Genomic DNA, 18855 nt, shown 5'->3' on the forward strand with positions numbered 1-18855 from the left:
CATGCGTAGTCACGACTGGGCGTTAGAAGAAAATGGACTCCGTTGATGACCCAGGCATTGCGCATGCGTCCTACGGCGGCTTGAAGCCGAACCTCGGAGGCCCAGGGCGCACATGCGCAGGAGGCTCAATGACAGTCGAGCGTTGCCTAAAGGTGAGGGAAAGGGTGAAAGATTGCATGGCCAGGGGTGGGCGGCCCTGCAGACTATGTAGTTTTCGGAGCATATCCTATACTCTTAAGATTCACCAGACGCCTAGACCCCGCAAAGGTTGTGTTACCACAGGGCTACTGGGCCTGCAAAACGCTTCCCCAAAACTCCTGCCTGGGACTCAGGCCAACTGAATAGTGTGGAAGGGGATGGACAGGAGGGCCTTCTAGGCGGGCGGATGGGCTCTGCCCCCTGCCTGGGGTAGAAACGGCCCCTGGAAGTTGGGACGCGGAGGTGGAGGGGGCACCTTTCCCCCAGATGACTTTTGACCTCTCCCCATTTCCCTCGTTTAGGTCGCGGGGAAAGGGTCTAGCCATGCTGCATGTGACCCGAGGGGTCTGGGGATCCAGTGTCCGAGTATGGCCTCTGTTGCCCTCGTTCCTCGGTCACCCCCGGGCCCTGTCATCGCTGGCGGCCAAGATGGGGGAGTACCGCAAGATGTGGAACCCCACGGAGCCCCGCGACTGGGCCCAGCAGTACCGCGAACGGTACATCCCGTTCTCCAAAGAGCAGCTGCTCCGCCTCCTGATACAGGTACCGCCCGTCCCGGGTCCGAGAGCCTGAGGACTACGAATCCCGGCAGGCCTCGCGGCGGTACAGCCCTTCAAGCTATAGAAGGATGCCCTGGCTCCCCCTGGGAATTGTAGTTCCTTTCCCCTTTATAGGCCCAGGTGGGTGAGGAGTGAGTTGGAATGCCGGGGACTGACCGCCGAGCTGTAGATGAAGCAGCGATTCCAGACTCTAGCTCGTTCTGGGGACTTGAGCAAGCACTCACATCGGGGGTGGTTTTACCCTCTACAAAACGGGTATGATCTTCATCCTCATCATTACAATGATTACTACCTAATAAAAATTATTGTACCAACGAAGCTATAATTATATTACACTGAGCTCTTATTATATGGCACCGTGCTAAGCATTTTCCATGTATTATTGAATAATGAACAACCCAGTAAGAGGTACCACCATTATTCCCACTTTACAAAGGAGATAACTAAAGCAGGAGAAGGGCAGTGATTCACTCAAGGTCATGACTAGTGACTCAGATTTGAACCAAAGAGTACTGACTGTAGAGCAGGGTGGGGATTAGGGTGAGGCAAGTAGATCCTTGCTTGACCCTAACAGCTTAAGTTCTTACCCCACTGTCACCATCATACTTGTGATTATTCTTTATCATCATTCCTTCATTTAATAATTATTACTTGATGGCATCACCGACTTAATGGACATGAGTCTGGGTAAACTCCGGGAGTTGGTGATGGACAAGGAGGCCTGGCGTGCTTTGGGTCATGGGGTCGCAAAGAGTTGGACACGACTGAGCAACTGAACTGAACTGAAATGCCTCTGTATGGCCTAAGTTCTGTGCTGGGCTTTATCCATATACAGAAGTATATATACACACACTTAAACACACATTTAGATATATGGACACATGTAATCACATCAAATTGTCACTATCGTTTTTTTTGGAAACAGGGTGTGATCCTCTGTGGCCAATAAAGAAACAGACTCAGAGAGGGGATGGCATTCACCCAGGGCACTGAGGTAGGAAGGCTAAAATAGTGGGTAAATATGTGTGCTCTGGACCAGGCCTGGTCTAGAGTCTCAGCTTCTCCTTTACGGACAGTGTGGCCCTCTGCAAGTGACTTTCCTAAACCTAGGTGTCCCCTGTGAACAATGAGGATTATAATTCCATCAGCCTTCTTGCGTCCTCTGGAGGATGAGATCATGCCAGCAAACAGTGCCTGGCACACAAATAAGCATTGTGTGACTGCTGGCCAGTAGGTATCAGAGTGGTAACTTGAAACCCTAGCTCTTTAAGCCATCTGTTTTTCAGTCTTCAGGGCTACCTCAGTTTCTTTCAGTGAAATTGATCGGTCCTCTCCCCCTCCCCACCCCCCCAAAAAACCCACAAAATTTTAAAGAGCCCAGAGCTCTGATTGTCTGCCCAGGAAAGAATTCCCCTGCCATGAGGAAGAAGAGAAAGGCCTAAAGACATGTTTTGCTTCCCGAGGTAACAGGAGTTCCATTCCACTCCTGCGGAGAAGGCGGCCTTCGAGGAGTTCACAGCCCACGTGGACTTTTGTACCTTGTTCCACTACCATCACGTCCTGACCCAGCTGCAGGTGAGAACGGGGACCCTATGCCCCTATTGTCCTTGTATGCTTATCCGTTCATTCAGCAAAAATTCTCTGAGTGCTTACATGGAGTCCAGCCCTCTTCTAAGCATCAGGGATGCAGCAGTGAACAGAACAGATGAAGCCACGCCCTTCTGGAGCTGATACTCCAGGTGGGAAGATGATAAATCAGTAAATGTAAGGGACTTCTCTGGTGGTCCAGTGGTTAAGACTCTGAGTTTCCAGTGCAGGGGATCAATTTCTAGTCAAGGAACTAAGATCCCACATGCCACGTTGTTGTTGTTTGGTCACTTGGTTGTGTCTGACTCTTTGCCACGCCATGGACTGCACGCTTCCCTGTCCTTCACTGTTTCCCCGGAGCTTGCTCAAACTCATGTCCATTGAGTTGGTGATACCATCCAACCTTCTCATCCTCTGTCGCCCCCTTCTCCTCCTGCCCTCAATCTTTCCCAGCATCAGGGTCTTTTCCAATGAGTCGGCTCTTCACCACGTAGTGTGGCCAAATTGAAAACAAAAAATGTAAAATATGACACCCAGGAGTGGTAAGTGCCATTGAAGATGGGATAGAAAGTGATGAGAAAGGGGCCTGTTTTAGACTGGTGGTCAAGGAAGGCTTCTCTGAGGAGGTGACAGATAAGCTAATACCTGAGTGAACTGAGGCAGTGAGCTCGATGGGTGTCTAGGGATGGACATTTCAGGTAGAAACGTCCTCTTTCTCGAGAAGAAACGTTGAGAAAACGTTCTCTTTTTCAGGAGAAAAGCAATTGCAAAGGCCCTGAGGTGTGAGGGCCTAGAGTGTTGGGGGAATGGCAGTAGAACCACTGGCTGGAGGTAAAGAGGGCAGGAGGTGACAGCAGAGAGGGAGTGAGGGGAAATTGTGCCTGGCCTCGTGGGTCGTGCTGAAGACGTGGCTTTTATGTAAGCGAGCTGGGAGCCGCCACAGGAGGGTTCAGAGCAGAGGCGGGTCATGAACTGATTCGGGTGTTAATGGGATTCTTCTGGCTGCTCAGCAGGGAACAGACCATCAGAGGCAGGGAGATATATTAAAGAGTCTATTATGTTTGTCCAGGTAAGAGATAATGGCAGCTCAGACAAGAGTAATAGCAGTGGAAGTGGTGAAAAGTGGTCAGGCGCCGGTAATGGTTGGAAGGCATCAGCATTTGGCTGAGTGGGCAGGGCCTTGAGGGAGAGAGAGAAGTCACGGGGGCCTCCAGCAGTTCATGCCCGCACCTCCCGAAGGATACGGCTGCCACTTACTGAGATGTGGAAAGGAGAGCAGAGACAGGTCTGCAGGGAAGACTGAGAGCTCAGTTTAGACTTAGAAATTTGAGCTGCCTCTTGGATAGCTGGATAGAGAGATGGACTCAATGCTCATAGGCTGGAAGTCAACGAAGGAGGCTGGGCTAAGAAACAGTCCAGGGAGGATCTAGACAGTACAACCTGCATGACCACCAGGAGCATTAACTGAGTGAGTGCTTAGAGAGTCTCTCCCAGGAGCCCTTCAAAGGCCAGGTCTTTGGAATGTGCAAGGTTTGGACAACTCAGGCCTGCTGAATTAACCCTTTACTGCCCCCTGCCCCTCAAAGCTCCCCTCCTTGCTTTGATGAGTAGCAGCTACGGCCCCTCTGCATCAGGCTCATCAACTTCCTGCAGCACCAAGTAGTAGCTGCCAGCAGCCCCATGGGCAGAGAAGAAACCGAAACTCCAAGAAGGCCCCATTGAGCCCAAGATGATACAGGTCCCAAGAGGGAGAGCCAGGATTTGTGCTCCTCTCTGCTGGTCTCCAAGCTCTTCTCTGGGGCATCTATGGCCTCTGGAGACAGGGTTCTTTTTCTTTAAAAAGTTATTTTAAATGTTATTATATAAACATTTAACTATATTGAAACATAGAAGGAATATGCAGCGAAGACACACATTCTCACTGAGGCAGCATATTTTATTATTATTTATTTGTTTGTTTGGCTGCGTTGGATCTTAACTGGCACGCGAGATCTTTCACTGAGGCACTCTAGTTTTGTCTCATGGGCTTAATTGCTCTGTGGCGTATGGGTTAGTTTCCAGACCAGGGATTAAACCCACATCCCCTGCAATGCAAAGCAGATTCTTAACCACTGGACCACCAGGGAAGTCCCGAGGCAGCAGATTTTAAACAGAGACCCTGAGAGGGTGGGTAGAAGCATCAGAGGTGAGTGAGACACACTGGGTTACCATTTGCTGATGACCTAAGACCCTTGAGGAAGCATTTTGGAGCAGGCAAAGAACAAGAAGAGACCCAGTTCAGATGCCAGCTTTGTCTTTCACTAGGAGTGAGGGCGACCTTGGCAGGTGACCTCTCTCTGGGCCTCCTTTCCCTTATGCATTCATTCATTGGATTCACTCAACACATGTTTACTGAGCACCTGCTGTGTCCCGGAATGGTTCCAGACCCTGGGACTCAGTGGTGAGCCTGTGTATCTGCCTCATGGCATCACGCGCTAGTGAGAGAGACTGACCCTCCACAAGGTAAAGAAGTAAAATATGTTAAGAAGTGCTAAGTACCACAGATAGGGTGCCAGATAAAGTATAGAATGCCCAGCTTATTCATTTCCTAATGCTGCCATAACACATGAGCATCCACTGGATGGCTTAAAGCAAGAGATCTCTTCTTTGAGAGTTCAGGAGGCTGGAAGTCCAAAATCAAAGTGCTGGCAGGGTTGGTTTCTTCTGGAGCCTCAGAGGAAGGGACCCATCCTATGCTTTTCTCCAAGCTTCCGGCAGTCCGTGGCTTGTGCACATCACTTTAATCTCTGTCTTCGTCTTCACATCACTTTCTTCTCTGTGTGTCCTTTTCTGTCTCTTATAAGGACACTCTCATTGGATTTAGGGCCCACCCTAATGCAGTATGGTCTCACTTTGATACCTTAATTATACCTGCAAAGACCCTTTTTCCAAATGAGGTCATATTCTGAGGTTCCCAGGGCACAGGAATTTTTAGGGGACACTCTTCAACCCTCTAAACCCAGTTAAATTTGAATTTCAGATAAGCTATGAAAAATTTTTCTTTTTTAAGTAGAATTATGTCCATGTAAATACAATCCTCAAATATTGCACAGGACTTACTTAAACTGAAAAATTATTTATTGTTGATCTGGAAACCCAACTTAACTTGGTGTCCTGTATTTTATTTATTTTTTGGCTAAACCTGGTAACTCTAATTAAGGAGAAAAAGCAGAGGTGTTTTTTGCAATTTTAGGTGGGGTAGTCAGGGACAGCCTCACTGAGGGGGTAACTTTTGAGCCTGAAAGAGGCCCGAGTGAGCCATGTGGAGATCTCTGGGAATGGTGAGTGCAAAGGCCCGGTGGCTGGAGTGTGCATGGTGTGTAGGAGGGGCTAGATGTGAGTGAGTGAAGGGGCAAAGCTGGAGATGAGCCAGAGAGGGGCCTGCGGCCAGATCCTTCAGGGCCCTACGGGACACAGTGAGGACTTGGCTTTGACTCTGAGTGAGGTGAGAGCCAGGGAAGGGCTCTGAGCAGAGAACAGACGTGAGCTGACTTCTGTTACAAGACGCGCCCTCTGGTGGCTTTGCCGGGAACAGACTAGGGGTGAGGATGGGCGCCGGGAGACTGGCGCTGAAGCCACCACGACAGCCCAGGAGATGAGAAGCAGTCGGATCCTGGGGGAGGAGAGAGCCTGGCGGAGTGGCTCTCTGTTTTGGAGGTGGAATCATCGTGATTTACAAATCATGCGAGGAAAGGGAACAGCAGGGGTCACCCGCCATATCCAGGTTTCTGGCTCGAAGCCCTGGGCGGATGTGAAGTTCCCAGAAGAGAATCTGGCTCGCAGCGGACGTTAGATGAATGCACTTCTCTGTCCTCCGGCTCTGAGATGCCCTCACTCTCAAACTGCAGCTCAGCCCCGGGAAAGGCATTTCTCAAGGTCATTCCGTGAATTTGAGAACATGGCCCATGGGACCTGCTCTGTCAGCCTGGCTGGAAGGACTTGGACACAGGCCTTAGCTTTGGGCCCCAGTCCTATTCTGGGCCAGCACGAGCCGGCCCTTGGAGTTAGTTCACATGAGGATTTGCTGGGCTCGATTCTCTACTACATCATCAGACATCTGGCTCCATTGTCTCGGAGACCCTGGACTTTCCCGTTTCCAAACCTTTGCCCAGGCCATTCTTCCCGCTTGGAATACCGCCTCCCTGGTTTCCTTCCACTAACAAAAGGTTCCCCTGACCTTGATGTGTTGTTCCTTAAGGCTGCCTCTCCCGAGAGACACACAGAGGGCGGGGTTTAGGGGCTCGTTTTATGGAGGGGTGCTTCCCTCTCCGGCTTGTTGGAGAGTCTGGGACGCATATGTCACCCTGAAACTCCATCTCTCTGTGAACAAATAGGCAAGCCACCCGGAAGCTTGCTCTTAAAATTTTTTTTTTTACATATTTATTTATTTGGCTGTGCTGGGTCTTAGTTGCAGCATGCAGGATCTTCTATCTTTGTTGTGACACTCAGGGTCTTTAGTCGTGACATGCGAACTCTGAGTTGTGGCATGTGGGATCTAGTTCCCCAACCAGGGATCAAACCTGGGCCCCCTGCATTGGGAGCACAGAGTCCTAACCACTGGACTGCCAGGGAAGTCCCTAGCTCTTTTTCATTCATTCATTCAGTCAGCAATTTTGGGCGGCATCGATAGGTGCATAAGATGAGATGGACAAGGCATTACCCAGTTCTATGGGACACTGAAGGTCATAGAAAGAGTCTGGATTTTATTCCAAATGCTGTGAGAAGCCGCTGGAAGGATAGGGTCTATTTATAATCTCAATAAGCACCTCGTAACAGCCACGTGGGGGCTGGTTTGGACATGGTGGGAAAGCGGAAACCCGATGCACCTGTTTAGGTGTGAGGCGATAGTGGCTGGGACAAGAAGGCAGCAGTGGGATAGAAAGGAAGATAGAGTCCAGAACGATTCGGAGAGTCTGTTGAATTTGCTAAAGGATCAGATATGGGGGTGATGATAAGAAAGGAATCAAAGATGTATCCAGGGTTCTTGATCAGAGCATTTGAATGGATCGCAGTGCCATTTCCCGAAAGGAGAAGACTGAGGTGGGGAGGAGGAAGAAATGGAACATTTTCCTTAGATCATGTTAGATCTGAGATGCCATTAGACATCCAACTGGAGATGTCAAAGACATAATTGATTATGAGAATCTGATGCTCAGGGGAGAGGCCAGGGATGGTTGGGGGGAATAGCTTTGGGAGGGGGCATCCAGGATGGTTATTTTGTTGGAAGATGGGGATGGGAGGATGTGATCTTGTGGGCTTGACATGTTGGATTTGAGGCAACCGTGACATCCCAAAGAAATGTCAGGTAGAGAGTTTGTATTAGTTCCTATAAAGGCTTAGCTGTAGTAACAAGCAGACCCCACAAGGCAATGGCTTAAAGAAGGTGGAGGATTCTTCCTCTCCCATTTAACAGCCTTGTGGTAAGTGGGCCACGGTAGATGAGCAGCTCTGTTCCTCATGAGATGATGCCAGGACCCAGGTTCCTTCCATGTTGTTGCTCTGCCATCTCCTGAGGGCCCCATTTTCATCTCTGTGGGCTCAGAACTCGGTTGTAGGCAGGAGAGCGTTCTAAGCTGTTAAGAACAAGGAAAGAGTGGAAGGTGCAGGAGGGACAAGAAGTGAGGGAGAAGGTGTATCTGTTACTTCTGCTCACATTCTGTGGATGAATTCTCCTGGCCACACCTAGCCTCAAAGGAGGCTGGAAATGTAGTCTATCTGGGCAGCCCCACAACCGCCTTCTTCTCTACTACCGTGGGGGAAGGGGAGGGTAGGGCCCACAAACCGAAAATGGATATTAGGTCTAGAACTTAGAGGAGAGGTCCGAGCTGGAAATGTGAGTTGGGTAGTTATCTGCATGGAGGTGGTGTTTAAGGCCATGGGATGGTGAGGCAACTTATTGTGAACTTGAGGGTAGAGACGGGAAGAGGGCCCAAAATCCAGCCTTGGGTTAACCCATTATTTAAAATATGAGGCCAGGAACATCCTTACGTGTACCCACAATCCCTCACGCTCTGACCTAGCCCATTTTTCTTCTCTCTGACTCTCTCCTCAGGCCTTGTATGACCCCATCAACCCTGACAGGGAGACTCTTGACCAGCCTTCACTTACAGACCCTCAGCGTCTGTCCAATGAGAAGGAAGTGCTTCAGGCCCTGGAGCCCCTGCTGGCCCAGGCCAACTTCTCCCCACTCACGGAGGACACCCTGGCCTATGCTCTGGTGGTCCATCACCCTCAGGATGAGGTCCAGGTGCTTGTCTTCCAGAAAACAACCCAAACTCCCAGGAGACCTTGGGCGGGAGTGGAGCCTTTGGGAAGCAGAGGCTGCTAGGAGCTATAGTCCAGAACACTAGCCCATGTGGCACCTTTGGTGAAATAGAAAAAGGTGCCTCTTCTCAGGTAACTTCACTGTCGCCTATTGGAAAAGCATCATAAGATACAGGTCTTCTTAGGACTAGAGACTCTATCACTATCTGCCTGAAAACTATTAAGAGAGCTGTCCTTTGGTATGGGGGGCGAGGATTGGTTCCAGTGCCTTTGAGGATATGGAAATCCTTGGATGCTGAAGTCCCTTATATAGAATGGCATAGTATTTGCATATAACCTATGTATATCCTCCTGCATACTTTAAGTCATCTCTGATTATTTGTAATACCTAATACAGTGTAAATGCTGTGTAAAAGAGTTGGTGATACACAGCAGATTCCAGTTTTGCTTTCTGGAATTAAAATTTTTTTCAATCCTATAGTTGGTTGAATCAACAGATATGAAACCTGCAGTTATGGAGGGCTGACTATAATAAATAATACAAAATACTCACCATTAAAGTCAATAAAATACGGGAATTCCTTGGTGGTTCAGTGGTGAGGACTCAGCTCTTTCACTGCTGGGGCCTGGGTTCAATCCCTGGTCGGGAAACTAAGATCCTATAAGCCACGTGGCACAGCCAAAAGAAAACGTCAACAAAATACTAATAATCAAAATACTAAATACTGTAGTATTATAATCAAAATACTAAAATCACCACATTTTGGTGATTTTAAGATGTGTTTTTTTCTAAAGTCAGACTTTACCGTCCCTGAAATTGGATTGTGACTTATAAGCGGTAGTATGGCATAGTTTGAAAAGTGAAAGTGAAAGTCACCCAGTCGTGTCCGACTCTTTGCTACCCCATGGACTATACAGCCCATGGAATTCTCTCTCCAGGCCACAATACTGGAGTGGGTAACCTTTCCCTTCTTCAGGGGATCTTCCCAACCCAGGGATCGAACCCAGGTCTCCCGCATTGCAGGCGGATTTTACCAGCTGAACCACCAGGGAAACCCAAGAATGCTGGAGTGGGTAGCCTATCCATTTTCTAGCAGATCTTCCCAACCCAGGAATTGAACTGGGGTCTCCTGCATCGCAGGTGGATTCTTTACCAACTGAGCTACAGGGAAGCCCCTGTTGCATAGCTTAATTGACAATATATTTTCCCTTTTAGTTGCTTCATAAAATGATAGAGTACCTTAAAATCAGTGGCATTATAGATGCTAGGAAATATAGTCATAAAGATGACTATGATGTGGATGGTGCCATCTTGGGTGGTGTGTCCTTGTGCAATATACAACATGAACAACCATACATGGCTGTCTTCCTACACACTGTATGATGATGAGTCTGGAAGTGGGTGGGGAGGCAGAGGATCACTGGGGGTGAGGCATGTAATTCTAGTATCCTGCATTCACACTGTGGCTTACGCTCAGCTGCTTTTGCTTCCTTCTCGCTCCCTTTGGCAGGTGACAATAAATTTGGACCAGTATATCTACATGCATTTCTGGGCCTTGGGCCAGCGAGTTGGGAAGATGCCCCGTAAGTCCAGCGTGGGCTCCAAGCGTGTCTTCTTCAAATCGTCCCCTGCAGAGAGGTGAGGCGCCCCCTGTTCCCCAGCTGCAGCAAGAGGGAGCAAGGTTAGAGTCGAGAGGGGACCGACAGGTCAGTGTCTGGATTTGGGTGTCTGGGACCTGGGTGGGAAGTCAAGGAAGGAGAAAGGGTCAATGAAATACTGCCTCTTCTTCCCAAGGAGAAATAAGAACTGCAATTCTTAGGGGAAGAGAAGGCATAGGGACATTTCTCTCCATTTTCCAAATGAGGAAAACTGAGGCTCAGAGAGGGAAGGCCACATTCTGAAAAAGTGGTACCACCAGGTTTCTGAAGAACATTATGTTTTTAACACATAGTTAAATACAGATATTGTTAGGAGAGCCATATCGTCTCACAGTTGGCCAGGGGGCCTGTCAGTCACCCAATCTGTCTGGAAATCAGACTATCAAATATGGTTACGAATTCAAAGACAAAAACCAAAGACAAAAAGTCTCTCATATCCCTTAAACCAGTAATTCCACTTCCAGGAATCTATTCCAAGGAGATATTTATATTTGCAGACTGTCTGTTTAATTATCTTAATTATCTGTCTCTCATGCTGGACTATAAGCTCCACAAAGGCAGTGACTGACTCATTTTGTTGTCTCTCCAGAGCTAAATAGCACTCCTTGGCACCTCGCAGATACTCTGAAATATATATAGAATTTGGGTTTGAACATTAACTAAAGAATTTTTATTCAGCTCTCATTTATCAAGTCCATTAAATCAGAAGCAACCTATGTGTCCAATAATAGGGGATTGCATCATGTTACTGATCCCCTCTTGTTGGACACTTAGCTTACGTCTGACTTTCCTCCCACCATTGTTAAGTAGCTTTTAAAATGATGGTGTGACTTCAGAGCCAGAGAGAATGTCCTAGGGTTGGAGGGGGACTCCCTGGGGGCTGTTCTGACTGTCCTTGCCCCTCCATCTCTGGCCATCAGGAGATACTTTAAGCGGGTGGTCCTAGCAGCCCGAACGAAGAAGGGGCACTTAGTGCTGAAGAGCTTCAAGGATACGCCATTGGAGGGCCTGGAGCAGCTGCTGCCCGAGCTGAAGGTGCGCACGTCCACCCTGCAGCGTGCCATCCTCAATGTCACACTGATTGTCTCGGGTGTGGCGTTCTTTGTCAACGTGGGCATGGTGGTGCTCTCTGACCTCAAGATGGCCACCTCCCTGTTGCTGCTGCTCTTCGCTGCTTTCATGGCCCTGCGGGCCGCCAAGGTAAGTGACCCACCCCACCAAGCCTGCCCTTTGATGGTCAGCTAGAGGGTCAGGCCACCCTATCAGTTTGTTTCTCTTTTTTTGTGGGTTATTCCTGCTTCGGGTTGGGCTTTCTGTCCCTTCCTTATTCACTCAACACAACCTTGGGAGGGTTTCTCGATCGCCCTGAGCCTCAGTTTTCTCATCTGGAAAATGGGCTTAATAGTGAGACCCTCCTAGGAGGGCTGTTGTGAGGAAGAGATGAGTGAATCTGTAATGAGCATGGGTGCCGGGCTGGCACATGGCCACTGTGACACAAGTGTTCACAGCCACTCACTAGGCACTTGGTGATGTGGTGAAGGATGTGTTTTAGAACAAGATTGTCTGGGTTTGATCTAGTTCTACCATCTTCTAGCTGTGTGACGTATGCTTTCAGCTTTTGTGTGTGTGTGTGTGTGTGTGTGTGTGTGTGTGTGTGAGAACCATGTCTTGTGGCATGTGGGATCTTCGTTTCCCAAGCAGGGATCGAACCCATGCCCCTTGCAGTGGAAGTGCGGAGTCTTAACCACTGGAGTGCCAGGGAAGTCCTAAGCTATGTAACCTTGAACAAGCTGCTTAAACCTCTCTGTGCATCTCAAAAGCAGAGGTGACAGTGGGTTGTTGTGGTGATTAAATGCATTAATATGCTGAATGTGGAAAACAGAGCCTGGCCCATAGTACAGAAGGTGTTATATGAGAGTTCACAATTACCTTTATTATTATTATTACTGATTGGGCTCTTGTCCCCTGAGTCTGGGCTTCCCCACGCCCAAACTCTGGGACTGGGGCCTGTGTTTTGAACAAGCTCCCTTCCTGATTCTGCTACATGGAGTGCAGGGCTGCCTCATCCAGTTGCGGAGGTTGTTCATCATCCAAGGATTCATGGCCGAAGGGACAGATGGGGGCTGGAATCCAACTTGTGCTTTGCTTGCTGAACCTCGAGCTCTGCTTTGAGGCTGAGACAGCCTTGAGGAGGCTGCCTTTTACTGATTCTCCCTGGGGTTGGCACTGGCCCCAGGAGTGCGGACTGGCGAGAGTTGTCCATTGTACCTGATCATTCACTTGCTGGTTCATTGATTTTCAAGCTGTTTTCAGCCATCCCAAAAGGCTCTTAGGAAGCCTAGAAATAAATCCCATAGGTAATAACCAGGCTGCGTTGGCTGAGAGGGTTGCCGGAGCAGGGAGCACTTCCTGCTGAGGACCAGGGGTCGGGTGTCATTTGAGGGAAGCTTTGAAAGGCGAGGATTGAGCCTGGTGGAGAAGGGGCGGGGTGAGCACAGCCTGGGGAATCTCACAGGGATGGTGTCTGGCATGCAGGATGGAGAAGCAAGGCCCCAGAGGGGTGGCGAGGGCCTTGAATGCCAAGGCAGGGGCTTTGGGCTTCGTCCGCAGGGCAGAGGGGAGCCACGGAAGGGCTGTAAGCAGAAAGGGAATGTGGCAACCACAGACGGGGGCGGAGGGGCAGGGGAAGGAGGGTGTTGAGCTGGTCTGGGGAGGACATGGGCATTTTCAGCTCAGGGAGGACCATCGTCCCACCTCTCAGTGGCCCTTGAGGGTGGAGAACTCTTAAGTCTCTTGGGCTCTAACACCCAGTTTAAAGCCCAGTTCACCTGTTCATTTATTGATCCCTTTTAGACATTTTTCCATGCCCCAGGCTGAGCCTCCTTAAGTTCATTCTTTATTTATTTATTTGGCTTGTCTGATCTCCGTTCTCCAACCATGGATTGAACCCCGGCCATGGCACCAAAGGCACCAAATCCTAATCTCTAGACTATCAGGAACTCCCTCCGTGCCTTAAACACAGGCCTCCCTGGCCTCCGTCCAGCTGCCCACAGAGCATCCATCTTCCCCTGAAACCCCCTTCTCCTCCCCAGCTCTGCATCTTGGGACAGCTGCTCTGATCAAACACCTGGGAGGCTGATTTTGCAGCAGGATACACGGCCCTCTTCCTACCCCTCCCCCAGAGAGCTCATCTACTTCCACAGTCTCCACAAGCAGCTCCCTACCACCTCCTAGATCCAGGAGCTCCGCACTCAAGTCTGGAGCAGCCAGGTGGAGGACAGCATCTCTCCCACCTGCTCCTCCTCCTGGTTCTCCATCTGTGGATGGCCCCGTTGTCCCCAAGTCACTGGCTAGACCCCCAGAAGTTACCCTGCCCTCCAACCTGTCAGTCCTCAGCCTGTCCTTCCTGCCCCCCTGGCGCTCTGCTCCCCAGGCTCTCTGTGCCCATCTCCTCTCCTCTGTCTCAGCTCCAGCTCAGATCCTCTTCCTAGCCTTCCCCCACCCAGTGGTCCCCTCCAGCTCATCCCCGATGGCCCCTGGGCTGGCCTTGCTCACAACCTGGCATCAGAGATGCTGCTTCCTCGGCCTCATCTGACACAACTCTCAGCTTCAGCTCCACCAAAATATACTTGTAGCTCCTCCCCCACCCCCACCTCTCTCCCCTTCTCTCCCTTTGCATGTGCTGTTCCTCCTTCTGACACATACTCTCCCCTGGAGGAGGGCACAGCGGCCTACTCCAGTATTCTTGCCTGGAGAATCCCCATGGACAAAGGAGCCTGGTGGGTACAGTCCATAGGGTTGCAAAGAGTCGGACACGACTGAAGTGACTTAGCATGCACACATGCATCCTTTTGCTAGGCTGACCAACCCCTCCTCACCCTCATCTCAGAGGCTCCAGGAAGCCCTCCCAGACTTCCTGGGCTGAGGGGGCTCCTGACATGTCCTGGTTCCCAGGGGAGGCCCGCGGGGCAGCCTGAGAAGGGTTGTTGAGCTGGCATCCCAGAGATGCCTCAGGGCTGGTCCTGCCCTGGACGGAGAGGCGCGGGGCCCTTGGACAGACAGCCACGTGCCTGACTGAGGTGGCAGTGGGCCCTGTAGGAACCCAGGGATGCAGCTGCTTGTCTGTGGAAAGCGATGTCCATCCTGAACCTTGACGATAAGACAGTGAGTGTTTTTCAAGAAAAGACTGGAGGCCACTTGGCCTGTCCCAAAGCCCAGAAGCTCAAGAGAGCAGGGTGCACTCAGGGAAGCCATCAGGGTAGACTGGGCTCATTCAACACGGGCTGCATTCATGGGAGAGGAGCAGGATATTGAGTGGGAGAAATCCCTGGGGCCAGGCCACAGAGTTTGGAGTCTCTGAGGGCACTGGGGAGCCATGTGAGGGTGTGAGCAGGGAGGGGCAGGGTTAGTTCTGGGGCTGTGCAGAGAGATGGGAATAGTGGAGACTGAGGCCTGGGAGGAGGCTGGGTGATGCATTAGGTGGGTTGGAGGGGAGGGAACAGGGCAGAGAGAGTCAAGCCCGGATGATGGGGCCAGAGAGTGACAGGCTGGTGAGGAGGGGGCAGGATGGTGTCAGGGGTCTGATCTGTGATGGGGTAGATGGTAGGGCTGACCCAGATATGGACCCCAGGGGAGGAGGAAGGAGGGACTGAGGAGTTGTGTTAGGAGAGACACTGGGCTCAGCGTGGGCCTTGGCAAGTGTTGGAGGGATATTCAGCTGGCCAGTGGTGAGCCCTCTCCAGGGAGAGGTCTGGCCTCACGTGTCTGCCTCGGAATGGCATGACCTGCTCACTTAACCTGCGAGAATTCCACTCCATAAGCCTGGCAGAAACAGGCACACAACCCAATGTATTTTTCATAACAGTCGCGAACGCACCCAATTCTTGCATCTTGCCTCCAACCAAAGAAATTGGCGATTCGTTCCAATGCAGGGACATAAACTGACTGTGCTGGCCTTGTAAGAAGAGAGTGCAGTTCACATAGAGCGTGTCATTGGGACCGTGCAGGCCATTTCAGTGATTTTCCAGGGCTGTGTTCATTTCAGAGGCATTTCACCATAGGTCTCCGTGTAGGGTGGGCAACACTCTTCGGGCAGAAGATACTTCAGTAACTAATCTTTAAGTACTTGTGACCAGCCAGCCTCTGCGCCGTGTTTTATTAACTTCGGGTGCACCTTCTGTCATTTGCCTTGGCTCACAGACAGGGCTACCGGAAGACTTAGGTCTTGGCTACAGCCTCACAGCTGGAGGGGCAGAGATAGGACTGGCATCCAGGCCTGTGGGCTGCAGGACCCAGCAGCCCTGAACTCAGTTGGTGGATGAAAGGACAAATCTGGGTGGATGAATCTGAGTGTGAGTCCCAGAGGGCACTGGTGGGCTCTCATCTCCATCCTCAGGGACAACAGAAATGAGGAAATGGGTCCAGGCAGGAGGGATGGAGGGTGAGGAAGGGGTCAGCCAGTAGACAGCTGGACCCCAGACCTGCCTCTCCCTCCCTTCTTTCCGGAAAGCGGCTCATCAAGTATTTGTTGTCCATTAACACTTCTCTTTGGGCTTCCCTGGTGGCTCAGCAGTAAAGAATCCACCTGCCAATGCAGGGGACTTGGGTTCAATCCCTGGGTTGGGAAGATCCCCTGGAGAAGGAAATGGCAACCCACTCCAGTATTCTTGCCTGGGAAATCCCACGGACAGAGGAGCTTGGCAGGCTACAGTCCATGGGGTCACAAAGAGTCGGACAGGACTTAGTGACTAAACAACAACACTTCTCTTTACAATATTTAAGACCTTTTTAAAAAATTATTTCAAACAAATGCATAGATGGAATAGTATGATAAGCTCCTCTGTTGTCAGCACCCAGCGTCAACAATTAGTAACAATCAGGTTTCACCTAAAGACACCCCCCTGCCCACCACCACTGGATTATTTTGAAGCAAATTCTACACATCATCTGGAAATACTTAAGTATGTGTCTAGAAGATAAGGACTTTAAAAAAATTGTAACGAAAAGTGCCCAGGCTAAAACTCTTGTCTGTGAATCCTCGAACACATCCATTGTTAAGCTCAGATAAGCAAACCCGGGCAGCGGCCTCCGAGGCAGTGGGGCACTGGGGCGAGAGCGTGTGGGTTAAGCGTAAAAATACCTGAGCCGGAGAGGGCCGCGGAGGTCCCGGGAGCCCTTGGGAAGGGCCGTACCTGCGTAAGTGACCTAAGGGTGTGCGTGTGGCTGGGGTTGTATATGGGTGCGTGTGTGATTGGGTGGGGTGTGTGTATGGGCGGGGCGTGGAGTCCCAGCAGGCCCCGCCCCTCCCGGATCTCGTCCCGCCTGCAGATGTTCGGACATCGGCGCAGCGCGCAAGCGCTGGAGCTGGCGCACATGCTCTACTACCGCAGCACGTCCAACAACGCAGAGTTGCTCAGCGCCCTGGTCTTGCGCGCACAGGACGAGCACACCAAAGAGGTGCTGCTTGCGCACAGCTTCCTGGCCCGGCGGCCCGGGGGCACAAAGGGCCCGCCGGAAGGTAGGCCCGCAGGGGCCAGGAGGCCCCACCCCTTTGCAGCCCCTCACTTGCTAAGTCCCGCCCCGTCTCTTGCGGCCCTTTTCCCCATAGGCCCCACCCCTTCCTAACTGCTGGGCGCAGACGTGGCCCCACCTGGAGCAAACTCCACCCCGCCACTACGGAGTCGGTAGTCCCCTTAGTCTCAGACGGCCTTGCCCAAGTGACTCCATCCCCGCGATGCCCGCCTCCCAAACCCGGCTCGCGCTGGTGAACCGGCTTCAACAGTCGGGACCCCTGACCCTGTTCCCATCTCAGTGGGCCTGCCCCTTCCTTGGGATGACCTCTCAACCTCAACCGCGATAGGAGTCTTGGGTTGGACTCCTGTTGTGATATGCTCCCCACTCCCCATCCGCTGCTTCTTATATGCCAACCCAAATACTCCCTTACTAGAAAGCCCAGATGGCTCCTCCCTGAACAAGAGTCCCTGGCTGGTCCCCAGATGAGAGCCCCAACGTTGAGCCTCCTAGGTTCTATCCCACTCCGCTGGGCTTCTTCCAAACCCAGACCCCTCTTATTCCTTGTCCTGCACCCTCCCCGCTGCCCACTCTTAGTCCTTCGGGTCTGCCTGACCTCACACCTGCCTCTCCCCCAGCAGAGACCTCCCAGTGGCTCCAGTCGGAGGTGGAGAACTGGCTTCTAGCCCAGTCAGGCTGTGACGTGGCCTTCAACGGAAAGAGGGCCCTGGCCCACCTGCACGCCCTGCCCCCCACCGTCGGGATGTACCCGCCCCCGGGCCTCCCCAAACTAGACCTGTTGGCTACTATCTCTTCCCCCGAGCCCGCACCTAGCGATGACAACTCCTTAGAGAAACCTCTCGGCCCAGCCCAACCCAGCCACCTGGTTGGGAACTAAGCGTCACCTCCTCCTTGACAAGCTGTCAATCATGGCTAAGATGCTTCGCCACTCGTCAACTTGCAATTACTCGTTACCACTTCCGTTATGCGGTTTTCTTAAACAAAACCGCCCACTGAGGCTGCTCGCCGTTGCCAGGCGCCCCTCTTCCGATGAACAGCCAATCAAAGCTTTTTGGCTTTGCTTCTGGTCCATCACTTACTCCCTCCTTCATCATAAACTAAACGTAGTTTGGCTGAAGAGGGAGGGCCAGCCAATCACAGCCGTGCAACGCTACACACCACCAGTCCTGGTTGTTAAACTGTGCCCTCCGGAGGCCATATATCACTGTCCGTTTAGCCCGTACCGGGCAAAATGCCCGTCATGTTCACTGAGGCGGAGCTCCAGCCTGCAGCCAATGAGAGCCTTTTAGTCCGGTCCTCTGGCAAACTGCCAGTGAGACAGCTGCCGGGCACTACCAACCTTGGGCAGCCAGTTGTCCCTGCAGAGAAGCAACCAATCAGAATTTCTGAAGGAGACCTGCTCTTTCTATCAATTGCTGCTACTTATAAGGCAGGCCATTTGGTCAACTGCCGATCAGCTTGTCCAGGCTGAAGGGGTCGGAAGCTTTGTGCCAGGCAGAAAGCTGAGGGCCAGGAGGAACCAGAAACCAAGGCTCACATTCAAACAGCCCCCCACAACAAATCTCAGGTGCCTTCGCTGCCCAGGTCCCTCACCCTTTCTACAGAAACTACCTCGGCCTGGATCTTGCCTCCACCAGTACCCTGTGCAATATTTATTGGTCTATCAATTTCTCCCCTGTCCCTTCTCCCAAAGGAATAAATCATGTTTCATAAATCTGGATGAGTCTGGGAGCTGCAGGGGTTGTAAAGAAGGAAAGTTTTGGAATCCTGGAAAGAAGAGACTCTGGGTCTTGGGGGAATGCATTTGGGTGGGTCCCCAGCTTCCCTAGGGCTTCCTTTGTGGCTCAGCTGGTAAAGAATCCGCCTGCAGTGTGAAAGACCTGGGTTCAATCCCCGGGTTGGGAAGATCCCCTGGAGAAGCGAAAGGCTACCCACTCCAGTATTCTGGCCTGGAGAATTTCATGGACTGTACAATCCATGGGGTCGCAAAGAGTCAGACACAATGGAGTGACTTTCA

General features: G+C 51.4%; 2 protein-coding genes across 5 annotated transcripts in view; both read left to right on the top strand.

Moving 5' to 3' along the window:
* The first annotated feature begins 110 nt into the window (after nt 1-110).
* On the top strand, nt 111-18552 carry TMEM143 (transmembrane protein 143). 4 transcript variants are annotated; one of them, XM_081515413.1, is made up of 8 exons: nt 111-152; nt 501-741; nt 2229-2333; nt 8437-8631; nt 10160-10287; nt 11228-11507; nt 16635-16824; nt 17459-18552. In XM_081515413.1, exons 2-8 carry the CDS (start codon nt 523-525, stop codon nt 17713-17715), a joined length of 1374 nt encoding a protein of 457 aa, XP_081371539.1. In that variant the 5' UTR covers nt 111-152; nt 501-522; the 3' UTR covers nt 17716-18552. The 4 variants fall into 4 exon arrangements, with proteins under 4 accessions (XP_081371539.1, XP_081371541.1, XP_081371540.1 ...); XM_081515415.1 differs by lacking the exon at nt 8437-8631; XM_081515414.1 differs by lacking the exon at nt 2229-2333.
* Nucleotides 10174-18855, top strand: part of ODAD1 (outer dynein arm docking complex subunit 1) — a 40330-nt gene continuing 31648 nt past the window's right edge. The window contains exons 1-2 of the mRNA XM_081515405.1: nt 10174-10287; nt 11228-11507. The gene's annotated coding sequence lies outside the window, so the exon portion shown is untranslated. The remainder of the gene's footprint in view (nt 10288-11227; nt 11508-18855) is intronic.

Source organism: Giraffa tippelskirchi, chromosome 7, assembly GCF_054371585.1.
Source record: "Giraffa tippelskirchi isolate mGirTip1 chromosome 7, T2T-mGirTip1v1.2.pri, whole genome shotgun sequence".
Classification (NCBI taxonomy): domain Eukaryota; kingdom Metazoa; phylum Chordata; class Mammalia; order Artiodactyla; family Giraffidae; genus Giraffa; species Giraffa tippelskirchi.

What these genes read in the sequence shown, in the direction of transcription:
- TMEM143 (XM_081515413.1), top strand. Translation starts at nt 523, where the DNA reads ATGCTGCATGTGACCCGAGGGGTCTGGGGATCCAGTGTCCGAGTATGG. An exon ending in ACCCTCAGGATGAGGTCCAG is followed by an intron (nt 8,632 to 10,159) that starts GTGCTTGTCTTC and finishes TCCCTTTGGCAG; the next exon opens with GTGACAATAAATTTGGACCA. An exon ending in AAATCGTCCCCTGCAGAGAG is followed by an intron (nt 10,288 to 11,227) that starts GTGAGGCGCCCC and finishes TCTGGCCATCAG; the next exon opens with GAGATACTTTAAGCGGGTGG.